Source organism: Onychostoma macrolepis, chromosome 13 (assembly GCF_012432095.1).
Source record: "Onychostoma macrolepis isolate SWU-2019 chromosome 13, ASM1243209v1, whole genome shotgun sequence".
Lineage (NCBI taxonomy): Eukaryota > Metazoa > Chordata > Actinopteri > Cypriniformes > Cyprinidae > Onychostoma > Onychostoma macrolepis.
Window position 1 is genome coordinate 8,219,358 of NC_081167.1, and position 23,462 is coordinate 8,242,819.

The 23,462-nt window shown below is 35.7% G+C and overlaps 1 protein-coding gene across 2 annotated transcripts in view; it reads left to right on the plus strand.

Moving 5' to 3' along the window:
* The window catches only part of prkceb (protein kinase C, epsilon b), a 94,645-nt gene that overhangs the window by 27,813 nt on the left and 43,370 nt on the right, over positions 1-23,462 (plus strand). For both annotated transcript variants that reach the window (XM_058796151.1, XM_058796152.1), the window contains exon 2: positions 2,559-2,622. In XM_058796151.1, coding sequence (XP_058652134.1) covers positions 2,559-2,622 — 64 coding nt within the window. The remainder of the gene's footprint in view (positions 1-2,558; positions 2,623-23,462) is intronic.

Genomic DNA, 23,462 nt, shown 5'->3' on the forward strand with positions numbered 1-23,462 from the left:
CCAACTTAAAATTTTTAAGGCAACCAGCTTCAGCAGATTTTTGAGTTTGCTCAACTTATTTTTGTGGGAGATTCTCACATTTTTGTTGTATAAACTTAAAACGACAAGTTGAGAAAACTCAAAAATCTGCTGAAGCTGGTTGCCTTAAAATGTTTAAGTTGGCTCAACCTTTTACAGTGTGGAGTAAAAGGACTTTGATTCATTCATTCATTCATTCATTCATTCAGTTAACAGATGCAAATGACTTACAAATAGGGCTTGGTAATTTAGTAACATTTAATTAGCAAAATAAAAAATTCTAACTAAGATAACTAACTAAATAAAAATGTATTTATTTAGATAGCTAGCTGGTTAGTTTGTCTGTTTGATATTGATGATATCCAATATCTTGATAGTTTTTTTTTTTACTTACTTTACTGAATGTTTAGTTTTCACTCAAGGAGCAGGTGCTAATAGGCTGGCTCATAGGCACTTTATTGTCTTTAGTTCATGGCTATATAAAAAGTGCATTGAAATCGTTACCATTTTTTTTGTAAAGAAATGAATGTTTTATTCTGTAAGGATGCATTAGATTACTCAAAAGTGACAGCAATTCTATTCATCAAAGAATCCTTGAAAAAAATGGTTTCCACAAAATATTAAGCAGCACTGTTTTCAACATTGATAATAAATAGAAATGTTTCTTGATCAGCAAATTGTCATTTTAGAATGATTTCTGAGGGATCATGTGACAATGAATACTGGAGTAACGATGCTGAAAATTCAGCTTTGCCAACACAGAAATAAATTGCACTTCTTTTAAATTGTTTTCAATTGTTATAGAATTTTACAGTATTACTGTTTTTACTGTATTTTGATCAAATAAATGCAGCCTCGGTGAGAATAATAGACTTCTTTCAAAATATTTAAGAAAAATGAACAACCCCAGACCTTTGATGTTCAAGTATTCTGCTTATTAACGAACTAACAGTTTTGTCTTATGAAATCTGTTTTCCATGGAAATGTATGTGGTTTTCTACTGTATAAGTGACAATCTCAGCTATTGCAATTAACTGAACCTTTTTGGTTTGGGAGTGTGAATTTTGCGTGCATGTGTGAGTGCGCTTGCAAGCAGGTTTTTTTTTTTTTTTTTTTTGCACTGGTGCATCCTGTGTAAAACCTGTGTTGACTGCACTAACATGATACGGCTCGCCTCTAACCCAACTCCCACACACATCCTCACTGTCTCTCTCTCTTTACTCTCATAGCATGTACAAATCTCTCCACTCATCCCCACATCCTCCCTCCATTTCCTGCTTTAATCTGGTTTTGATGGAACAGCCGTTATGCTGTCATTAGCTGCTGAGAGGAGAACTGGGCCTAATATCAGTCATTTCAGCCTCAGCACAAGCCTCACAGGGCTCATGTTCACATCAAGACTGTGCTGTTTCCTCTGCTGGTGCCACATACTCAGCATTTATTTGGCTAATCTTGACCATGTGTGCTTGTTTATTTCCATTAATATCGTTACTGATAAGTAAGGCTTCTACAGGTGGTGTGCAAACCTAATGAAGCAGGAAATCACACACACTAATTTAGTTAATGTGAATGTACAGTGTAGTATGCACAGGAGTGTCATTTTTTTTTAAGCAGTAGCTTAAATATACATATACACACACACATACATACATACACTTTAACATTTTTATAATATATATTTCTTTGATAATATATTTTGTTCCAATGGAAAAAGTCAAATGGTTTTGAGCTTCACTTGAGGGTGGTAAATGACTGAATCTTTAGTTTAAAGAAAGGTTTTAGACAAGGGGAAAAAAAAGACTTTTAGACAAAAATTTTACAAACAAATGATTAAAATTATCATTATCAATTATTTTATTTTATTATAATTTTTTTTTTTTTTTTGCAAAATGCACTTTGCTCAGTGGGCATGTGAAATATTGTAACATTAATCAGATTATCTATCATGCATTTAAACACCAAAATGTTATCCAAAACTAATGTTTTTCTTAATCATTTATTTGGTAATAAACTGATAAAACATGTACAATTTGACATATATATATATATATATATATATATATATATATACAACTTTATCAATTACTATAAATTTCTTTTTCTGTCAGTTTTACAAATCATTATTCAAACACATATTTTCAATGTAATATAAATTATCATATAAACTGCAATAAATTATTCTTGTTTTATTTTTGCACTATTGCTTTTTACTTGGCAATTTGATATTCTAGTACTGCTAAGAAGTAGTAAGTACTAAGTACTGCTATTTTGTTGTATTCTTTATGATAAATTGCCTGTTTTTCCTTTTTTGTAAGCTTTGAACAAGTGTCTGGCAAAATTAGTGTTAGAGGTTTTAATGCTCATTACTGTTTAAAAGAGTCACTCTGCTTTTTCATAGAATGTGTTAAGTGCAGAACGCATGCATTAACTTGACTTTTAAAAAAGGCTGCATTAAGAGCATTAAGTACAGAGGCCAGTCAAGATTTTTAAGGATGTTCCTTTGCTGTGTTGCTAAAACTTTTGTTTGATGGTCCTTACAGATAGACTTGGAGCCAGAGGGAAAGGTTTATGTCATTATCGACTTGTCAGGATCATCCAGTGAAGGTAAGAAAGTCTTGCAAACTTTTTGTGATCGCATTACATGTCATTTAAAGACATAAATCATGTCCCTGTGTAACCATTATACTCAGTATAAGATTTCTCAGAAATACAGACGTCTTGTGCTGCCTGACACCAATACTCAGTTGATGTTTGATATAAAAAGTTTTCATTGGTGACAGACACAAACGCAATGAACACTCAAAGCTAAAAATGCTGTAGTTCTGCTACCATACGGCATTGCTCGAAATGCAGACAGACTTTGGAAGTCTGTGCAGCTGCTCTTTCTGGAAGTCATATGAAGAGCTGCAACTTCCTGATCCTGATGTTGCCTCCAGTGTAGCTGTATATATATTAAAAAAACCACTGTGGAGCATGATCATTGGACCCAGATCCTGCGTGGCCTAATTCCACCCAGATAACCTCCCAGATGTGCCTCTTTCATTGACACTCCCTACGGCCCAACTCCCATCAGACCCCTGCCTTTCCTGGATACACATCAGAGATGGCCCAATTCAAGAGCTCCTTCATCCTCTCGGCTCCTGGAGGCAGAACATATGATCACTTGTCTCTCACGCTGATCTAGATGCTGCATATCAAACATCTCCTTGTTTCTACACAGACGTTGTGTCTACACCCTCAGTGGTGGAATGGCACAGTTTCCAAAACGGTTAGCCAGGAATATTCCTCCAAAAAGTGACAAGAATTGATCATATATCAGGATGGCATATGTTGTGTTTTGGATAGTGATCCAACAAAATGAGAAGCCACCAAGCATCTTAGCTAGCTTAGCCTGAGGAGGCTTAATAATAAATCTGGAGAGAGCTATCAGTTAGCACTCCCATTCATGTCAATGGCAGTAGCTGCGGTGTTATGCAAGAGCCACAATATATTATCGAAGGTGACACAGCCGAGTCGTGCTTGCTCAAAATTCAGTGTCAAGACGCAAAACTGCATCAAAGCCAAACTGAATTTTACATGCTTAGACCCGCCTCCCCAGCTAACAGTGAATGTTTTTTAAAGTTACATAAATGTTAGGACAAAACGTTAAAGGAACATTCTCTCATAACGTTGAGAGAAAAGGTTCTGAGATCAGCATTCTTGGAACATCCTTATGTTATTTTTACGTAATGAACGTTCTAAGAAATGTTTTTATAACCTTTAACGTTATAATCATGACAAGAAGAACATTCTTAGAATATTAAAGATTACCATTCAAATATTGTTTTATTTTGGGTAAGAAGTAAGATGTTAGTAGAATATTGTTAGAAACATTTTAGTAACCTTTAAATAACGTTCTAATCATGACAAGAAAACATTCTAAGAATATTAAAAATAACCATTCAAATAACATAAAATTTTGGGTGAAAGTAAGTTGATAGAATGTTGTAAGAAACGTTTTGTAACCTTTAAATAATGTTATTATCACAACAAGAACACTGGACATTTGAATGTTCTTACAATATTAAACATAAACATTCAAATATCATTATATTTTGTGTGAAAATAATGTTGTAAGAAACATTTTTGTAACCTTTAAATGTTATAATCATGACAAGAAAATGTTACACCATTTTAAAAACATTTCAAAACAATGTTCCAACAGCGTTTTTATTACCTAAATTTGTTCCCTGGGTCAGCCCTAGTATGCAGTATACAGTTGTAATTGCAGTGTACTGTAAATGCCATTTTATAAAGACTTCTGTACCATCTTTGCAGTGTAAATTTGGCAGTGGTTAAATTATTTTCCATTTCTTTTTTTTTTAATGCCCTTAGATTAGCATGCTAACAGCTTAAGCTGAAATATACTTTGGTATTCACTTGTACGCTTTTCAATTAACACTGTAAATCATCAGTAGCATAGTATGTGCGTATTGTACATGCACACACAGATCGATATGAACCCTGTACGCTTAGCTAGTTTGTGTACAAAGTGCCAACACTGGTCTGAAACATTATTGCACAGTTGAAAACAAAATAGAAGAGATGGAACAACAGCAATAAATGTGTGCATTGACAAGTGCATTTATGACAGTGTTAAGATATAGGCTCACACCCAGCTGTATTTTAAACAAGAACAAAGACAACTTTACTGCACATAACCTCTGGAGTGAAGTAGCACAGACAATGGACAAAGATGAAACTTACTAGTGTGCATGTGTCGAGTGCATGTGTTCATGCACATTATCAAATGGGATGTTTGGCTCCATTTTCAGCTGCATGCCTACTCTGGCCTTTAGCCTACTAGCTTAGCATAACACTAACTGATCAAGTAAAGCTTTTTTGATTAGTTAATATTACAATAATGTGCTACATTTTTTATCAGGTGTTGAAGAAGAGGATAGGATTCTTTGTGGACACAGGAGCTTGTACAACACCGCTGTTGTGACTGACCATTCACACTTTGAAACCAATAGGAAAAAGATAGGAAAAAATATTAGTGTGGTGAAAAATCCTCTAAAATTAACTGTATGTAATGTTCCTTGCTGAAATGTTTAATTTGTCAGAATACACTGTTTTTTTTTCAGTGCCTTTTAATGGAGAAACATAATTTGACTGCATTGGTGAAGTAAAATCAACAATGGCTAACAGGCCCATACTAACTAGCTAAACCAGCCTCCAACAAACAGAAACTCACACAAAGCTGGTCTTATAAGAAGGGTGAACAAGCTTTTTTACATTTTGGTGGAACTCTTTGTTAAGCCCAAAGTATACTTTGAATTGTATGTGTTTGTGTACAGTTAAATGGATTAGAATTGAGAGCTAAATGCAAATGCAACTCTGCATTAGCAGCAACTTTTCAAGAACAGGTCAGAAAGTTAGCGTTGTGTTTCTATGTCACACTTTCACTCTGTTTCAGAGGTTTTAATTGGACACTTATTCATTTCACTCTCAATACTGAGAAACAGTCTACGTGACTCATATTTCATTGCGTTTAATCGCCGTTTGCATCAGGAAGTGAATACTTAACATTTCCTTTGCATGAAAGTTGGATGACTCATCAAAGAGTGGCAGAGAAGATGAATTTATCAGCAGCTGCAAAACTGAAGTTCATTTTTCTGAGTCTGGTCTGATGTTATAGATACTGATAATAAGCCGCAACAAATATTAAAGAAGAGACAAAAAACATTCAGTACATTTTCCCATTGCATCCAAACGTCATGGTTAATTGGCCTTTGAAGTGTGTTTGTGCATCATGAGTTTTGCAGATGCCATTCTGCGGTCTGTTTTCCAGTGCAGTTTGCAAGCGTAAATCTGATCTGTGCATGCGTCAGCTCCATATTGGCACTAGTTCTTCTGATCCAAATGGGCAGGCGGCTTTGGCTGATTTTGGGTTTTGAGTCTGATGGTTTGGATTGTTGGAAATTGATCCCAGGGCATCCGTCATGCTCAGCATTATTGAAATGAAAAAAGGTCACACAGTGGGTCCAGTGCCAGGGTCTTTACAGCAGAGGAACCTGGGAGTCTGGCACTCACCTCAGAAACACACAGGCTGTAGATCCACTGTTTTGCAATATATGCAATTCTAACTCAAAAACCACTATAAAGTTATCATAAAGACAAGACAAGCTCTCTTAAAGGAGCTTTCACAGGAGCACTAAGAGTACTAGTGCCTCTTCTTCACAAAACTTAACATCTAGCACAGTCTTATCATGGCTAAACTATAGATTATTTCAGTATGAGCATTTGAGTCAAATGCAATTCATGCAATATGTCAAACCTTTAACCTGAGGGTAAAAAAAATCAACCTGTGGCAACAGTTTAAGCGTAGTTCACAGCAAAATTCTGGATGAAAACTGCTAGCTTGGCAAGCCTGATGGTAACCAAAACTGTTTTGTTACCAACATTCTTATCAACATTCTGAATATCTTTTTTTGTGTGTTCTAGTCAGCAAAGTTTAAAACTTTTGTTTTGCTGCAATGATTGTATCTTACATGAGTAGCTACAAATGTGATATGGCCATATGCCTGACCACTGCTAAAACCACCGAAAGTGCTTTGAGTGAACATCCTGCACCCCGTTATCTGTATTTAATGTCATGTTTGTTCTAATCCTCAAACACAAAGTTTATACTCTCGTACACAAGTTGCCATACACTATTCATGCTATGGACATCAACAATGCCTTGAATTATACTATGCATCTCGTTGAGAAGCAATCAGACATGTGATTTTCGCCTGGTGGACCATAACGAATGAACCCTAACCATATCTAAAGAATTAAATATCATAGAGACTTGGAGATGAATAGTTTTTAATTGGGCCAGTAGGCAACCACCTAGTCCTAGAACACTCATAACACCCTAACCACCCGTAATATCATATAAACCACACAGAAATGTGTTATCCACTGTTCAGAATAGCTTAGCTACCCAATAACAATGCTCTGGCAGCCACTCAGCCTTCTCAAAAGCTCTTTCCATGAAGGGATAGTTCACCCAAAAATGAAAAATTGTCATTAATTACTCACCCTCATGTCGTTCCAAACCTGTAAGACCTTCGAGATTTCTGACCATGCATAGACAGCAACACAACTGAAATGTTCCCAGGCCCAGAAAGGTAGAAAGGAAGTGCATTCCTCTGCTTGTAAACAAGCTGCAGCGCATGCAAGTACTACGCCAGAACTCCGGCTCCTGCATCAGCAGCATCACATGCATGTGACGGGGAATAAAGTCGTTTTATTTTTGTTTTCTTTGCGCTTAAGAAATATTCTCGTAGCTTCATAATATTAAATGTTGAACCACTGATGTCACATGGACTATTTTATCGATGTCCTTACTACCTTTCTGGACCTTGAACGTGGTAGTTACATTGCTGTCTATGCAGGGTCAGAAAGCTCTTGGATTTCATCAAAAATATCTTAATTTGTGTTCCGAAGATGAACGAAGGTCTTATGAGGGTGAGTAATTAATGACAGAATTTTCATTTTTGGTTGAACTATTCCTTTAAAATTAAAGGTTTCAAAAGGGGGGTTTCACAGCAATGTCACTGAAGAACCAGTTTGGGTTTTTACCGATTTCTACCAAGGAAAGTTGATGTTAAAGATTCTTTTTGGATCCTAAAGAACCTTTATTTTTAAGAGTGTGGCATAATAGGGATGCGACACTCACATTTTCTTATACATTGACACATAATTAAACAGTTTCTGGATTAAACACTTTCTTATTTTCTTATCCAACACAGGCTGTCTTTTCCTCATAACTTTAATTGTGAGTAATGCCTCTTTGGTTCTGATCTTTATGTGACTCTCTAAGGGTCTTTATGTGTGTTAATAAATGATTTGATGAAGCCTTTATTAAGTCAGATGCCAGTTGAAGAAATTACTTTATTAATCTGCCTTTTTTAGAAAACTTTTAGGACAGCTGGAATGTGTGTTGAACAACTGTGTGGAGTGTTTGTGGATGTTTTTGTCAAGCAAAGCAAGTGTGAACATGTAAAACCCTTCTCTTGGTACATATATATATATATATTTTTGGAAGTGGCTAGTCAGTGTCTAAAAGTATACAGTATATGCATATCGACACGTTAGTGCTATGGTTTTAAGTTTTTAGGTCACAGCCCCAAAATGGCGTGCACGTCTGTTCTAATAGGGTCACAGACAGTGAAAAAAAAAATGCAAAGAATAAAATGCAGCTAACCCTATAACCACGAAAAACCATATAAGTAGATATATCCTACCAATACACTACTTTTATTCAGCAATGGTGCATTAAATTAATCCAAAGTGACAATATATTTCTGTTTTTAAAAATGCTGTTATTTTGAACTTTATATTCATCAAATAATCCTCAACAAAAATGTATCACGGTTTCCACAAAAATGTGAAGCGGCTCAACTGTTTTCGTCATTGAAAGTAATAATAAATGTTTTCTTGAGCATCAAATCAGCATATTAGAATGATTTCTGAAGGATCATGCGACACTGAAGACTAGAGTAATGATGCTGAAAATTCAGCTCTGCATCACAGAAATAAATTACATTTTAAAATATATTCAAACAGAAAACAGCTATTTTAAATTGTAATAATATTTCCCAATATTACTATTTTTACTGAATTTTTGATTAAATAAATGCAGCCTTGGTGAGAATAAGAGACTTCTTACAAAAACATTAAAAAATCTTTCCAACCCCAAACTTTTGGTAGTGTATAAGCTTTGAAGAAGGAGACAATTTTCTTTTCCATGTTATATGAATGTGTCCAATCAAATGCTATAGTATTTATCTGCAAATGTATTTATCACTTGGTATAAAGCTACAATCTAAAAAAATATGTAAAAATAGGGCACAATGTACTTTATTATTGGAAGGAATGTTTCCGTATTTATTTTTTACAGGTGGTTTACCAGTATTTAGAATTTTACACTGCATTGGATTGTATTTTAATAGAAATCGTATTGTGTTTTAGCGAGTTAACGGAAATGTCCGTAAAATTAATGGATAATGTCCTTTGTAATGAGCAGTACTTTTTCTGTTATTTTTTTTCACAGTGTAGCAAAAATAGTCCAACATATACCAGATGCGTAGTGTGCACTCTTCTTTAAAAAAAAAAAAAATTAAACAATGATTTAAATATGATCAACTGTACAAGGGGGAAAAAATGTAAAATCTCCACACATATTTTTTGTGATGTAGCTGTAGAGAGCATGAAGCTTTAAAAATTCAATTCTCCTGTAGACTTTGTGTTAAATGAATCATTTTGCATGCTGTGTTTGCAGTTAATTTGTTTTTGTTTGTATGATAAAGCTGTTGGTAATATATTTTTGTGGCCACTTGATGTGCAGTGTAAAATCTGTGTCCTGAAGCACCACTAGTTAAGATGTTCAGTGTTAGCACTCGACTAACAGTTGTTCTTTGAACTGCTAGCCTGGAGTCACCCGAGCATGACCACTGAGACTCGGCAGCTGATAAATCAATAACGACAGGAGGCAAAACAGTGAACAAAACCTAGTGTTCAGGCTAATCCCTAATGTTGTAGAAGATTTTGAAGAGCTCTGGACCGGACACACACACACACACACACACACACACACATACATACGGAGTGGTGCTGTTCTGTTTGGCCGAGGGACACAGATGGAATTGGACTGTATTTGAAGAGTATCATGGAGGGCGTTAATGGGGCGATCCAGACTGGCTTAAGTCTCTGCCTCAAATGGAGCAAATAGAGTCAAAGCTTAAGTTTTAAAATATTTGGGCCTTAATTTAAGATTTATGTATTTGAATTGCATATCAAATATCCATCCATTTGGATTACACCGTTTCAATGTAAACTAATAAATGTAATGTGATGCATACGTATATGTTAAGAAACTTTTTTTTCCTGCACAAATTGGCATAGTTTATTATTAACTTGATTTTGCATCGATTTGATTTGATTTAAATAATCACATTTTAAAAATGCATTTATTCAAAAAGCCTGCAATCAGCATAAATCTGTTCACTGTGAAAACAATTAATTTTATTTAGGTAAAAACTATGAAAATATTAATCAATCAGTCTATCTATCTATCTCGTCTATGAGTTAAAATGGGAACAAATTGGGTTTATTTATGATAAAATACATAAACCTGGATATTGTGTATTTTAAATCACATTCAGTATATTACAGAAATCATACCTGGTTCTTACCTGTTTCATTTAGGTATGACTGACAAAATTGCATCACTAAATTTATTAGATTTAATTTTAATTAGGTTAAAACTTTACAATCCAAATGGATGCAAATGGGATGTGTGTGTGTGTGTGTGTGTGTGTGTGTGTACTGGTATGTATGGTTTATGAGAACACAAATGTGTATAATAACATGGCGCCTATGGAGAGTCCCCGTAAACCACAAATACCAGACTGTGTGCGTGTTTGTGTGTGTGTGTGTGTGTGTGTGTGTGTGTGAGTGTGTGTTTAAAACCTTGCAATAAAGTCCCATTCGTTAATGTAACTTAATGCATTAACTAACATTAATTAACAATTAATTAACAAGAAGCAATACATTCGATACAGTACTTAATCATCTCTGTTAATGTTAAAGTACAGCTATTTATTGTTAGTTTATTATCTCATATCCATTAAATAATATAAACAATGTTAATAATGATTTAGCAAATGCCGATATAGTAATATTAACTAAGATTATTTAAATGCTTTATTTGTTAGTTCATGTTAACTAATGCAGTTAACTAATGTTAACAAATGTAATCTTATTGTAAAATGTTAAAGAAAATATTAATATATAAAAAAAAAAAAAAAAGTAGGTTTCTCCAAACTCTACGGACTGGAACTGTATGAAAGAACAACCTTTTTCCTCTGGGGAAAAAATGGGAGAATAATTGTTTCCGGAAACAAAAACTAAAGCAAAAAATATCCAAATGTCAGTATGAATGCAGGAGTTGCAGAGCTCCACAGAAGTAGCTCTGTGTGTGTGTTAAAGGAGGCTGGCTGGCTGCCTTGCGTCAGTCCTGCTTAACATCAGTGATCCACAAACACACACACACACACACACCGGGTACTGAGACACTCGACCAGAGACGTGCTGGAGACATAAGAGCTAGTGAGTCACACAGGAGTCAGACAAAGACAGCAGCTCACAGTCCATCATGATGATCTTTCAATCAGGTCATACCACGATGAAAAATAAAGCCATCACAGCTCTGAATCCGCCTGTGCTCATTACTGCCTGGCAGCACTGCGTGCTACTGCGTAATAATGAATACTGCAGACAGCCATTTGCATTCAGTGCGCACACGGTCCAAAATTAACACCCGCCAAATGCTAGTGAAAACTGGCTGTTGATGTTACTCACCAGCTGGCTGGTAACTTTATTTGGAACGGCAATTTCACATCATTTCCAAATAATACAAACAATGAAACATTTGTCGTGATCCTGAAGACCTCTAAGAAACGGAAAATAATGGTCAGATGTTTATATAGGATGCCTAAAGGTTTTTCTCCATGTGGTAATGGTAATATTCCTCACATTAAATCACTGAAAATGAAATCACAATGTTATATTGTCATGTTCATGAAAATAAAGCTTTATTGCTATTTAAATAGTATAGGCTCATGCTAAACTTTATTTTATGTCGCGTTGATTTCATGTCGCATTTTTATTGGCTGGTCAGTAAATGTGGGTCGTAGCAGCAAACACAGTGTGCGATGATCATGCTGAATTTCTGACACTGTCAGAAAATGATCGTAGGCTATCTTTGGTCGCAAGACTGTGACAACAGATGTCTTTGAACCTCTCTCACTGTACGACATGATCACAGAAATCACCACGATTGTTTCGCAATGCCAATTTTTCGTCTGGGACAGACAAAAATCGTGTAGCATGTCTCGGGTTTTAAAATGGAGCTGAGCAGAACGATCATTGAATGGGTACTTCTGTAAGTTCAGTCACGAAATATACATCATTTAACTCGACCAATGTACTAAATACTAAATTGATTCATTCAAGAGCAGTGAGTGATTTTCTCGCTTTCTTTTGTTGATTCATTAACAATAAGGACACAGGCAACAGCAACTAAATTAGTCTGCTGTTCCTTTCAAACTGAATGCACATGGATTCAATATACTGGTACACACATCCGATATTCTCCCAACTGTTTACATTCACTTAAGATGTAACTGGGTGTGTTTGCATGAATACTCGTCAAAACGGACAATTTGAGATCATTTGTGTATATTTCGCTAAGACGCGAGAGAGAAGTGAATTCAGTAATCGTGCGCTGTTTGAGAGCTTTTCTGTGTGCGGGATTCAGCTGTGTGCGCTCAGAAAACCCGACCGAATTAAGTGCTCTTTCGTGTCATCACGCTTTTCAAATTTATCCATATGTCTGCTCTTTCTTACGGAGCCCTGCACATGACATGCAAGAAAAAATAAATAAATCATGGGCATGATTTATTAATTCGTTCCCTCGATTTACTAGATCGTGCGCACGCTTTAATAAGTCGTTCCCTCATTTTAAGTAAATTGTGCGCTCGATATAATAATCCGTGCTCTCGTTCTAGGTAAATCATGCACACGTTTTAATCATTACCTCCTAACAGGTGCTGGTGCTTTATTTATCTTAAGTAGGCTAAGTATCGTATCCGCCTTCTTTGTAAAAATGATTCCATGCAATGCTGCAAGGCTTTTGAGAATGTCTTTATAACTCATTCCCAACTCAAAATAAAACCATAACTTAACATGACAAAACATAGCAGCAACATGTTTATGAGAATGTGCACGCGGACAGGAAGTAGGCTACAACTAATTATTATTTTGTGTGCACTATTTACCTAGAACGAAGGCACAAATTATTATATTGAGCGCACGATTTACTTAAAACGAGGGAACGACTTATTAAAGCGTGCTCACGATCTAGTAAATCGAGGGAACGAATTAATAAAACGTGCCCACGATTTACAGTATTTATTTTTTCTTGCATGTCATGTGCAGGGCTCCGTACTTTCTTATTCCCAGGTGCTGATGTTTTTTTACGTTTTATGAGACGTGCAGCAAGTGTAAGCAGAAAGTAGTTCAAATGTGCGCATCTAACCTCCTTTCGACTCAGGAGATTCGTTCTGACTGGATCTCTGTCGTCTCGTTTTTATTCGTCATAGTTTTTGTTATTCGAAAAGTGTTTTTATTTCATTATTGTCTCGTTTTCGTTGGTGAAAAAATTAACACTGCGGACCAGGACCAAATGTATAGTTTTCTTTTTTGGTCCGGACCAAACGAACCAAGAGAACCGAACTACAAGTGTGAATTTTTTTAGCGGCCTCTGTCTTCTTGTTTGGTGCGCACCAGGGTTGAGATGGCAGCGTTCACTACTCAAATGAAACACACTAAACAGAGCAATCGTACCAGAGTTAATTTTAATAGAACCAAACATGACAAGTGTGAGCACACCCTAGGTTGCGCATTTGTGTTCTCAGAAAAGATTCTTGCACAATTTCTGCTGTATTCAAAACTGGTGCATACGTACATAAATTTGCACATAATCTTTTCACATTTGGAGTCACATTTTTAACGTATTTAAAAATTGCATAACAAAATGCTTTAAGGACACCTAGGGAATGTTTTGTGTACATGTAGTTTCAGGTTCACATTTTTTATGTAAATTTAAAGCGTTCAGCATGATCTAATTAATGAATCATGAACTCTGCATAAAAATATTTGCACGCAGATTTTGCATGCAAATATGAATTATACTCACTGACCTGCAGTGTTACAGCCACAATATATAATGCTAAATGCTGGTTTCATGGCCAGTAAATAATATTTTATGGCTGGTGAAGTTTGCCCAACATTGGCAAGTGTGGCAGAAGCTTCATTTTGGATCCTCGGGGAACGTTTCTGCCTCTTTTACTCTTTGTGTTTCTGTATTGAATGTAAGAAAAACAGACATGTCCTTTTCTTTCTGCCAGCTCACGTTTAGAATTGAAAGTGCTGAGTCATTATGCATTCCAGATGTACACTGCAGCGTGTGTGTGTGTGTTATCTAATCTCTTTATGTGAAATCTGCTCCACCGCTGAACAGTCAGAGAGGGGGAATTAGCGTTCAATGGTCTTGATTTTGAAAAGAGATCTTTTGTACACAAAAATCAGATGTGTCCTTTGAAAGAAGTGACAAGCGACTGAAATCATGCACAATGGGGAATTGAAAGATGACAAAAAGAATAATAATGTGCCTAGAGAGAAATAAAGCCTTTCTTACACTGTTTCTCTCATATTACTCCAGCTGTCTGTTTTGGGTTTGAGATTGAGGGACTTGGTAACATCTGTAGCATTCAGCATTCAGGGATGGATCACAATGGGTGACAAATCGATCAACAACAAACGAGTTGATTAGTTTTGTGGACCAGTTTATCTAGAAGTTTTGACATTTTAATCAGCATGTGAATTAAAATAATTCACATATAGGTAGATACACTACTGTTCAATAGTTTGGGGTCAGTTAGATTTTCTAAATGTTTTTAAAAGAGGTCTTTTATGCTCCCAAGGCTGTATTTATTTTAAAATGTAATTGATGCAAAGCTGAATTTTCAGCATCATTACTCCAGTATTCAGTGTCACATGATCCTTCAGAAATCATTCTGATATGCTGATTTGCTGTTCAAGGAACATTTCATATTTATGTTAAAAACAGTTGTGCTGCTTAATATTTCTGTAAAAACCATTATGCATTTTTGTCTGGATTCTTTGACGGATAAAAATTTCAAAAGAACAGCATTTATTTGAAATAGAAATCTTTTGTAACGTTATAAATTACTCACTTTTGATCAATTTGATGTGTCCTTAGTGGATAAATGTATTTTTTATTTTAAAAGAAATCGTACTGATCCCAAACTGAACTGTAGTGCATATAACTGAATGTGGATGAAATAAAACACATATTATCCCTCTCATGCATGTAGGGATCTGCTGTTCTAATGTTGCGAATTCTTCTTATTCTGTTCAGTTGGATTGGCAGTTTTCCCAGATAGAGACTCTGAACAGCTGAGTAACTTAAATGGTTTGCCGTCTCATGCTGCTCAGGCTTTATATCCGCAAGCATCGGTCTTCAACCTGATATATTTATTTGTTATTTTTTGTTTTGCTGTGGGACCATACACAGATCCAAATGCAGGCCTAGTGTACGAAGGTTTGCTGAGTGTGCACACTTACTCCACCTGTGTTTATCTAAACCGGCATGCCTCTGACAGCTCACTAAAACACACACTCAGTCACGTGCCTCCCTGCTGTGTGTGTGTGTGTGTGTGTGTGTGAGTGTGTTGGCATTGTTTTCTCTCTCTCGCTCTTATGTCACCTCTGTAGTGTCCTGTGGTTTGATGTCTTTATCTCACAGGGTCTTTCAGATGACTTTGAAGCTTACCTGCAGTCCATTAATCATATACACACATTCTCTGTCTCCTTTTCCCTCTCACACATGCAGCCAGAAGTTGAATTTTAAAGGAATAGGTTGCCAAAAAATAAAAATGTTGTCATTGTTTGTTGCTTGGATCATTGCCATGTTGTTCTGACACAATATTACTTTCTTTTCTTAGTGAAATACACAAAATTAAATGTTATGCAGAATTGCTAAGCAATAAAAATGTATGGGGATTTTTACTATCAAACTCAAAAAAGCACCAAAAAATAGTCTATTCGTATCACACTCTGTATTCCGAATCTTCTGAAGTCGTACAATGGTTTTGTGTGAGAAACAGTCTGAAATTGAAGATATTTACTGATAATTTTCCCCTTCATCAGAGCTCACAAATCACATTTTTAGGTGAACTATTTTTATTTATTTTTAGCTTTATTTATGTAGCTTTACATAGATAGCTTTACATATCAACTTCTCAACAGTCTTAATCGCTAATGTGAGTTTGGATGGGACTGTCTATTTGGTCCAAAATATGGAAGGAGGTTTGTGAGTGCAGAAAGGGCTATAGGAGTGTTTGGGAAACATGTTTGGTGTCGTTTCGTACCCCTAGTGATGCAGAAATCACTGCACTCTTCTGAACAACCTCTGGAGCAATCAAACCCAACCCAATACGCTCATAATGGCATTTCTGTGAATTTAGCAACTTTTTCAAAGTGAAATGTTCAGAGGTGTTCATTTTTAAAAATCTGCCAAAGTTTTCTTACACTGGTTGTTGTACGTATCGTGGCAGTTCGGAAATGAAATGTTGTGTGAGTAGTGCTAAAAGGTTCATCCTCTATTGCGTTTGAAAAATAAAATAACCTACCACCTACGTTAAACCCTACCCTAAACCTAACCAATAGTGTTAACAAAAGCAAACAAGGCATTAAAGCGCATTTGCTGAAGCAACCATAACATTTTAGTTTACTTCTACAAGTTCTACAGTGCTGTACCGGGTGAGCTAATGAGCAAGTTTACTTTATCAGAAAAGCCATACATATGGATTTGCATATGTTTTTGTATTAGTTTACAAATCATGCACTATGGTAAAAGTGTTTTGAGGTCATAAGATAATATTTGGGACAGTAGAGGCATGTGTTTTTTCCCCAAAGCAAGTTCAACAATTGCATTTAATATGAATTTAAATTATAATACATTTACATTTAATTGTAAATACCATGCAATTAAGTGTCCAAAAACATTACATTCAGTTCAGACTTAAGAAAGTTCTTTTAAAGTATGTTATTTCTGTAATTGGTAATGCTAAAGCATACTTTTTTTCACAAGGGTACTTAAGGCCATTTTTAATCTCTAATGTGTGCATCTCGTTAGTGTCATATTGAACTTATAACCTTCATGCCAGATGACTAGTTAGCTAACTACCTGTCTTCTGCGCTTTAATACAAATCTTTTTACATCAATAGCTCTGTTTGTCATAGAAACTCACAAAACACTATGGAAGATGAGGTCAGAAAATATGAATCTCCTTCACACAGCTGTCCTTTACAAAACCATCCTCTGACTGTCTTTTATAAAACTAGCCACTGCTCTTTTCAGAGCCACAAGCCTAGGAAAACTTTGCTGTCGCACTGGCACACCGGGAGCTGCGGCCAAGCATCAAAGCTAGAACAAATGTCATCAGTGTGCATCTGGATGGAGTATTTTTTTTGCCAGAAAAACTCTCTCATTCACCACCACTGTTGTCCTCAACCCATTTTTATTATGTATTACCTCTTACTTTAAACAGAAAGTTAGTTCCCATCTTGCAAGGACGTAGATTTATTGACATTAACTGAGAAGTTATAGTAAATATTCTAGAAGACCCCACTCATTAAACGCAATGCATTTATCACATGGATAAAGCAAGAACATGACAAAAGTGTTTAAAATGCATGTGCACAGTTTAGCTGATGCTAATAAATTGAATGATAAACTGATAAATTGAATCAGGTTTGAAACCTAACTAAATCTTTAAAAAATAACATGCTAAAGTTAAAGTTCTGAGAAATTACACATATGTTAAAGCATGGGTACTGTGTACAAAAACTTGAGTGAAAGTAAAACTTTTCACAGTTTGATGTCCTTATTTGAAAAAACTCATTATTTACCTTCATGCAATTCCAAATTTATCCAAATATAACTTTTTTTTTTTTTTTCTGTGGTAATATCATCTTTTTTTGTTCTGCTGAAGGTTTGGAACAACATGGGACAGGGTCATTGTTTGAGTGACCTATCACTTTATATTTTTAAAAGTTTTTTTTTTTTCTTAGCTTTTGAAATTGACTGATGAAATCAAAAGACAGAGGGGATTTTCTTTTTACTGCACAAAGCAATCTGTTGATCTGCATGTTCTGACTATATAAGGCTGTAGTACAAACCAGATTTTAAACTACAGCCAATATCCTGAAACCTGTTAAGTGAAATTGTTAAATGCAAAATTCCGGCAGTGCTGATTTTATAGCTGTTTGACACTTAAATGCAGTTGTTTAAAGACTGATCACTGAGCGTGTTCACACTTGAGTAAATAATTGTAATTAAAACACGCTGCTTTGGGTCAAAGACTCTAGTGAGCTGCTCTGATAAATGAGTGCACTTTTAATTGTGCTGGGCCTGCTGTCTGTTAAAGTGCTGTGAAATGGGATGCTTTCCACCTGGGCTGAGCCCTACTTTCTTTACGTATGTGTGATTAGTGATTAATTATGCATATTTTGGTTATGAGTGGAAATCAATTGTCTTTCCAAAGACTGGAGACATATTCTGGGCTAGAATCTAGAAGAAGAAGAAGAAGAAGGGGTGAAGATCCACATTCATATGATTGATAATGTAATTAATGTGTCTTGTATTCCACTGACAGGTAGAGGGAGCCACACTTTCATGAGAACCTACATTGTTTTGTTGAAATGCCAAATGGTTTTGCAAAGTGTTTTCCTGTTGAATGATTCTCTTGTACACATTCTTCTTGAACTTTGACCTTCAGATAAATGTATGGCAAAAAGTATACACACACACACACACACACACACACACACACATACATAAGGCTTACATACACATATATTCCATGTATACAAGTATTTCTTAAAGACAACATCATAGTGCATTTGGCTTCTGAAATGTGACACAGTGCAAGTGGCACTGACTTTTTGCACAGGCAAACACAAGTTATATTTTCTTCATAAACTGTAAAAAGCCATATACGAACTATAAAGTTTCAGCAGTTACACATTTAAATATGTGAATCCTGTTAAATTATAATTTCAGAACAGAATTCACTCTTGAGATGACTGACACCCTGGAAACCCTCCTTTTTTATTATAACATGCACTGATGAATATGCACAATAAGAACAGGAAATTTTATTAAAGGGATAGTTCACCCAAAAATAAAAATTCTGTCATTATTTATATTATTTTCCAAACCTGCATGGTGTCATTTCTGTGATCTTTCGATCAATGCAAATTCAGCTTTTTCTATTATTATTATTTGTCTCATGCAAGTTTTTCTAAGACAAAATGTTCACCTGAGGGATGGAAATTAATAAAAAGCAGGACCACAATTGATTTCAGTAGTTTAAACACAAAAATACTAACGACTCCTACTGTCATTAACACTATTTATATAAATACATTTTAAAAACTGCAGTAAATTCATTTATTTTGGTCCACAACATTCTGAAGAAAAAAAAGTCCCTCAAGATCTCGATGTGCCTGAATGATATTTTTGCTATTTTGTTTTCCATTGAAAAACATCCACATACAGGTTTGGACATGATAGTGAATAAATGATGACAAGTTTCATTTACACTTGTTTCTTTAAGAGGGGAAATAGGATTTTATATGATCTTAAATCTTAAGTCATCTGGTGGCAGTAGTTTGTCTGTGATGGATTGTGGTTTGGTGAATGTGTGCCGAGCTCTTCTCACCCTCACTGAGTGTTAATGAGTGAGAGCTGATAAATGACCAGCCATATCCTACTGAGTTAGTATGAGCCACTGCATCTGTTTCTTCTCTCTCTCTCTCTCTCTTTCTGTCCCTCAGCTGGGAGGAGGATGTGGGTGATACATATGAGAGCGACTCACTTCAGTCTCCTGTGAGACTAGACAGACGCCACTGGTCCATTGTCCTTAGATGGTGATTAGAACACGAACAGCCCTTCACATATATTAATCATTTAGACTCACTGCAGAGTGTTTTTAAACATGAATCGTGTCATTATTTAATATTCAAATACTTAAGTTTGATATGTAAATTCTACAACTGGGTTGATTTCCCAAAAAAGTGTTAAAAGTGTGTCTCTGCAGTGCTGTTTGTTTGAGCATCACAACCCGTCCAGTGGTGTGGGACTACGTGTTATTTTTGACCAATGAGAGATCAGCATGGAATTTGCTCCAAAAAAAGATTGTTTTTCTTTGTCATTGTTCTGTGACCTCACAGAAGTCATGTGAGGCTTTATACATTGTCAGCTCAGTTATGCAATCCCAGAAGAAACATTTCCTAGCGTATGGTACAACTAAACATTTACTGTATATACAGTCATAGCCAAAAATATCGGCACCCTTGGTAAATATGATCAAAGAAGGCTGTGAAAATTAATCTGCATTGTTAATCCTTTTGATCTTTTATTTAAAAAATTCACAAAAAAACTAACCTTTCATTGGATAATAAGAATTTAAAATGGGGGGAAATATCATTATGAAATAAATGTTTTTCTCAAATACACATTGGACACAATTATTGGCACCCCTTGAAATTCTTATGAGCAAAATATCTCTGAAGTATATTCCCATTCATATTCACAATTTTGAGCACACCAGGGTGATTATGAACATGAAATTATCCAGCCATGGCTTCCTGTTTCACAGAAATATAAACAGGAGGGAAAACAAAGGCCAAATTCCCTTAATCATCCATCACAATGAGAAAAACCAAAGAATATATTTCTGATGTGCAGCAAAAGATAATTGAGCTTCACAAATTAGTGAAGTGGCTTTAAGAAAAGAGCTAGAGCAGTGAAAATTCCCATTTCCACCATCAGGGCAATAATTAAGAATTTCCAATCAACATAAAATGTTACGAAACTGCCTGGAAGAGGATGTGTCTATATATCGTCCTAATGCTCGGTGAGATGAAGAGTTTGAGTGGCTAAAGACTCTCCAAGGACCACGGCTGGAGAATTGCAGAAAATCTCGGGGTCAGAAAAGCTTTAAAAAAAATTGTCAAAACAGCACCTACATCACCACATGTTGTTGTTTGGGAGGGTTTCAAGAAAAATTCTCCTAGCTCATCCAAAAACAATCTACAGCATGTAACATAGCATAGATAAAAAGTACCCCATGTGTACAATGAAATATACTGCTGTATTTTTGATGTTGTGGGCCTATATTTCTGCTGGAGGTCCTGGACATATTGTTTAGACACATGGCAGCATGGATTCTATCAAATACCAACAGATAAAAAATCAATAAGTGACTGACTCTGTTAGAAATCTTATAATGGGCCATGTTTGGATCTTCCAACCGTACAATAATCCAAACACAAACCTCAAAAACAACACAAAAATGGGTCACTGAGCACAAAACCAAGCTTCTGCTGACCATTCCAGTCCTCTGACCTGAACGCTGTAGAAAATGAGTGGTGAACTGAAGAGAAGAAGCAGCAACATGGAGCTGGGAATCTAAAGGGTCTGGAGTGATTCTGGATGAAGGAATGGTCTCTGATCTCTTGTCAGGTGTTCTCTAACCTCATCAGGCATTATAGGAGAACATTTAGAGCTGTTTAACTGGCAAATGGAGGTTTCAAAAAGTATTGAATATAAGGGTGCCATTAATTGTGGCCAATGTGTATTAGAGAAAAACATTTATTTCATAATGATATTTCCCGCCACTATGGGAATTTTTTTTAATACATTTCTTTGATACTTTTGGAGCTTTGGTGTTGCCGTCTTTGCATTTCTAATAATGATATTTCCCCCCATTTTAAATTCTTATTATCCAATGAAAGGTTAGATTTTTGTGAATTTGTTTAATAAAAGATCAAAAGGATTAACCATGCAGATTCATTTTCACAGCCTTCTTTGATCATATTTACCCAGGGTGCCGATATTTTTGGCCATGACTGTATAGTTATTCTACAGTTATGTAAATATGACTGTATTGTAATCCACATGGACTCAGGTTACCTAGCTAAAGAATATACAAAATTTCAGAGGAAAATGTATGTCTACTGAACTTAACTATTAGATTGACTTGTGACCCTTTTCTGAGTAAAATCACATAAGTGCACTTAATAAAAATCATCAGATTTCCTTAAATTTTAACTTTGCTCATCCAATTAAGCATTTTGAGGACGAGGAGTGTGTATTTTTGACTGATTTTTGTCGATCTGAACAAACAGAACACTGGACTTTATTTAATAAGTCATAAACAAAAATCACACCTTGGTTGTTTGTGGTCAAAATTGACCGAACATAGGAAATGAATGGGAATGACACTAAAATTAGGAGGGATAAAGATAAAGTGTGTAATTTTTGTGTCACTACTGTGATATTGACTGTTTTCAAGCCGGTTTTCTGAACAATCCCTCTGTGTTCCATTGGTCAGGTAAACAAAACTGCCCAAACTCATGTCATTGGTTAAGCCAGTGTTGGGCTGGTCGGCCTATCTACCTATCAGATTGTGCTACCAAAAATATATTTGCATTGTTTTAAGGGTAAGTCTAGGGTAAGGGTAGGTATGGGTGGGTAGCTTTAGGGTAGGGTTAGTTATGGACATTAAAAAAGCCTCAAACCACATGAATAAGATGCTGGTAGCACAATATGTTGGGTAGCATTTTCGCTATCGATTTGTGCTACCTATCTGTTTAATGGGAGGTAGCACAATCTGAGCAGGTAGCGCAAATCGTCAGAACCAGATGGTCCAAATACTGGCCAAAATTTCACAAGAGGTGGAGGCAGTGCCTCTGTCTCACTATGATTGGCCGATTCACTAGTCAATGCAATAATGCCTGCCTATCATGTTCTCTTAATCAGTATGATTGGCTAATATCCCTGTCAATGGATAATCATCAATGGCACCTCTCACGCTCACAACAGGTTGGTAAATCAGTCAGACTGCTGTTAATGGATGGGTTAATCACAGAGCACAGATAACATTTCTACAATAACTTGAAATTACTGATCTGTGAGTGATCTGACTTTTAGAGAGCAATCAGCTGTTTTTTTTTCTGAATATTTGTTGAATAAAGGTGACTTAAAGGGATAGTTCACACAAAAATTAAAATTATGTCATTAATTAATCACCCTCTTGTCGTTCCAAACAAATTAAGATATTTTTGATGAAATCCGAGAGCTTTCTGACCCTCCATAGACAGCAATGCAACTGAAATGTTCAAGGTCCAGAAAGGTAGTTAGGACATTGTTAAAATAGTCCATGTGACATCAGTGGTTCAACCGTAATTTTCTTAAGCTACAAGAATAAACGACTTCATTCAACAATTTCTTCTCTTCCATGTCATTCTTCAAGGCACATTCACAAAAGTACCGTGACGCATGGTTATTTGAAGCAATATAAAAATAAACGATTTTGAAGTGTTACTATAATTATGCATGATGTTCATCATTTTTTGATCGCTAATTGTTTAGTCTGAATGGTAGAGGCCTGTTCTCCTTCATCTTCTTTTCTATCTATTGTTGATGTCAAAGGTGTTTTTGCTCTGCGCCCAGCTCGGTTTCTTTTTCTGCTGGCAAAATAGCAAGAGCTTTCAAAAAATATATATACAACGGCTTTATTAATAACAGGAGATGGCCTACCAGTTTGGCACAACTTGCGTTTGTCGTTTTGTGAGTTGGAGCCCAGCCTCTCTCCTTCTCTTTCTCTCAGGGCTGAGAAGTGTGATTGCAGCAGATGGATACTTTGACATAAGGGAATACTCAGGAGTGATCACAGTTCTTATCCTCCGCAGAG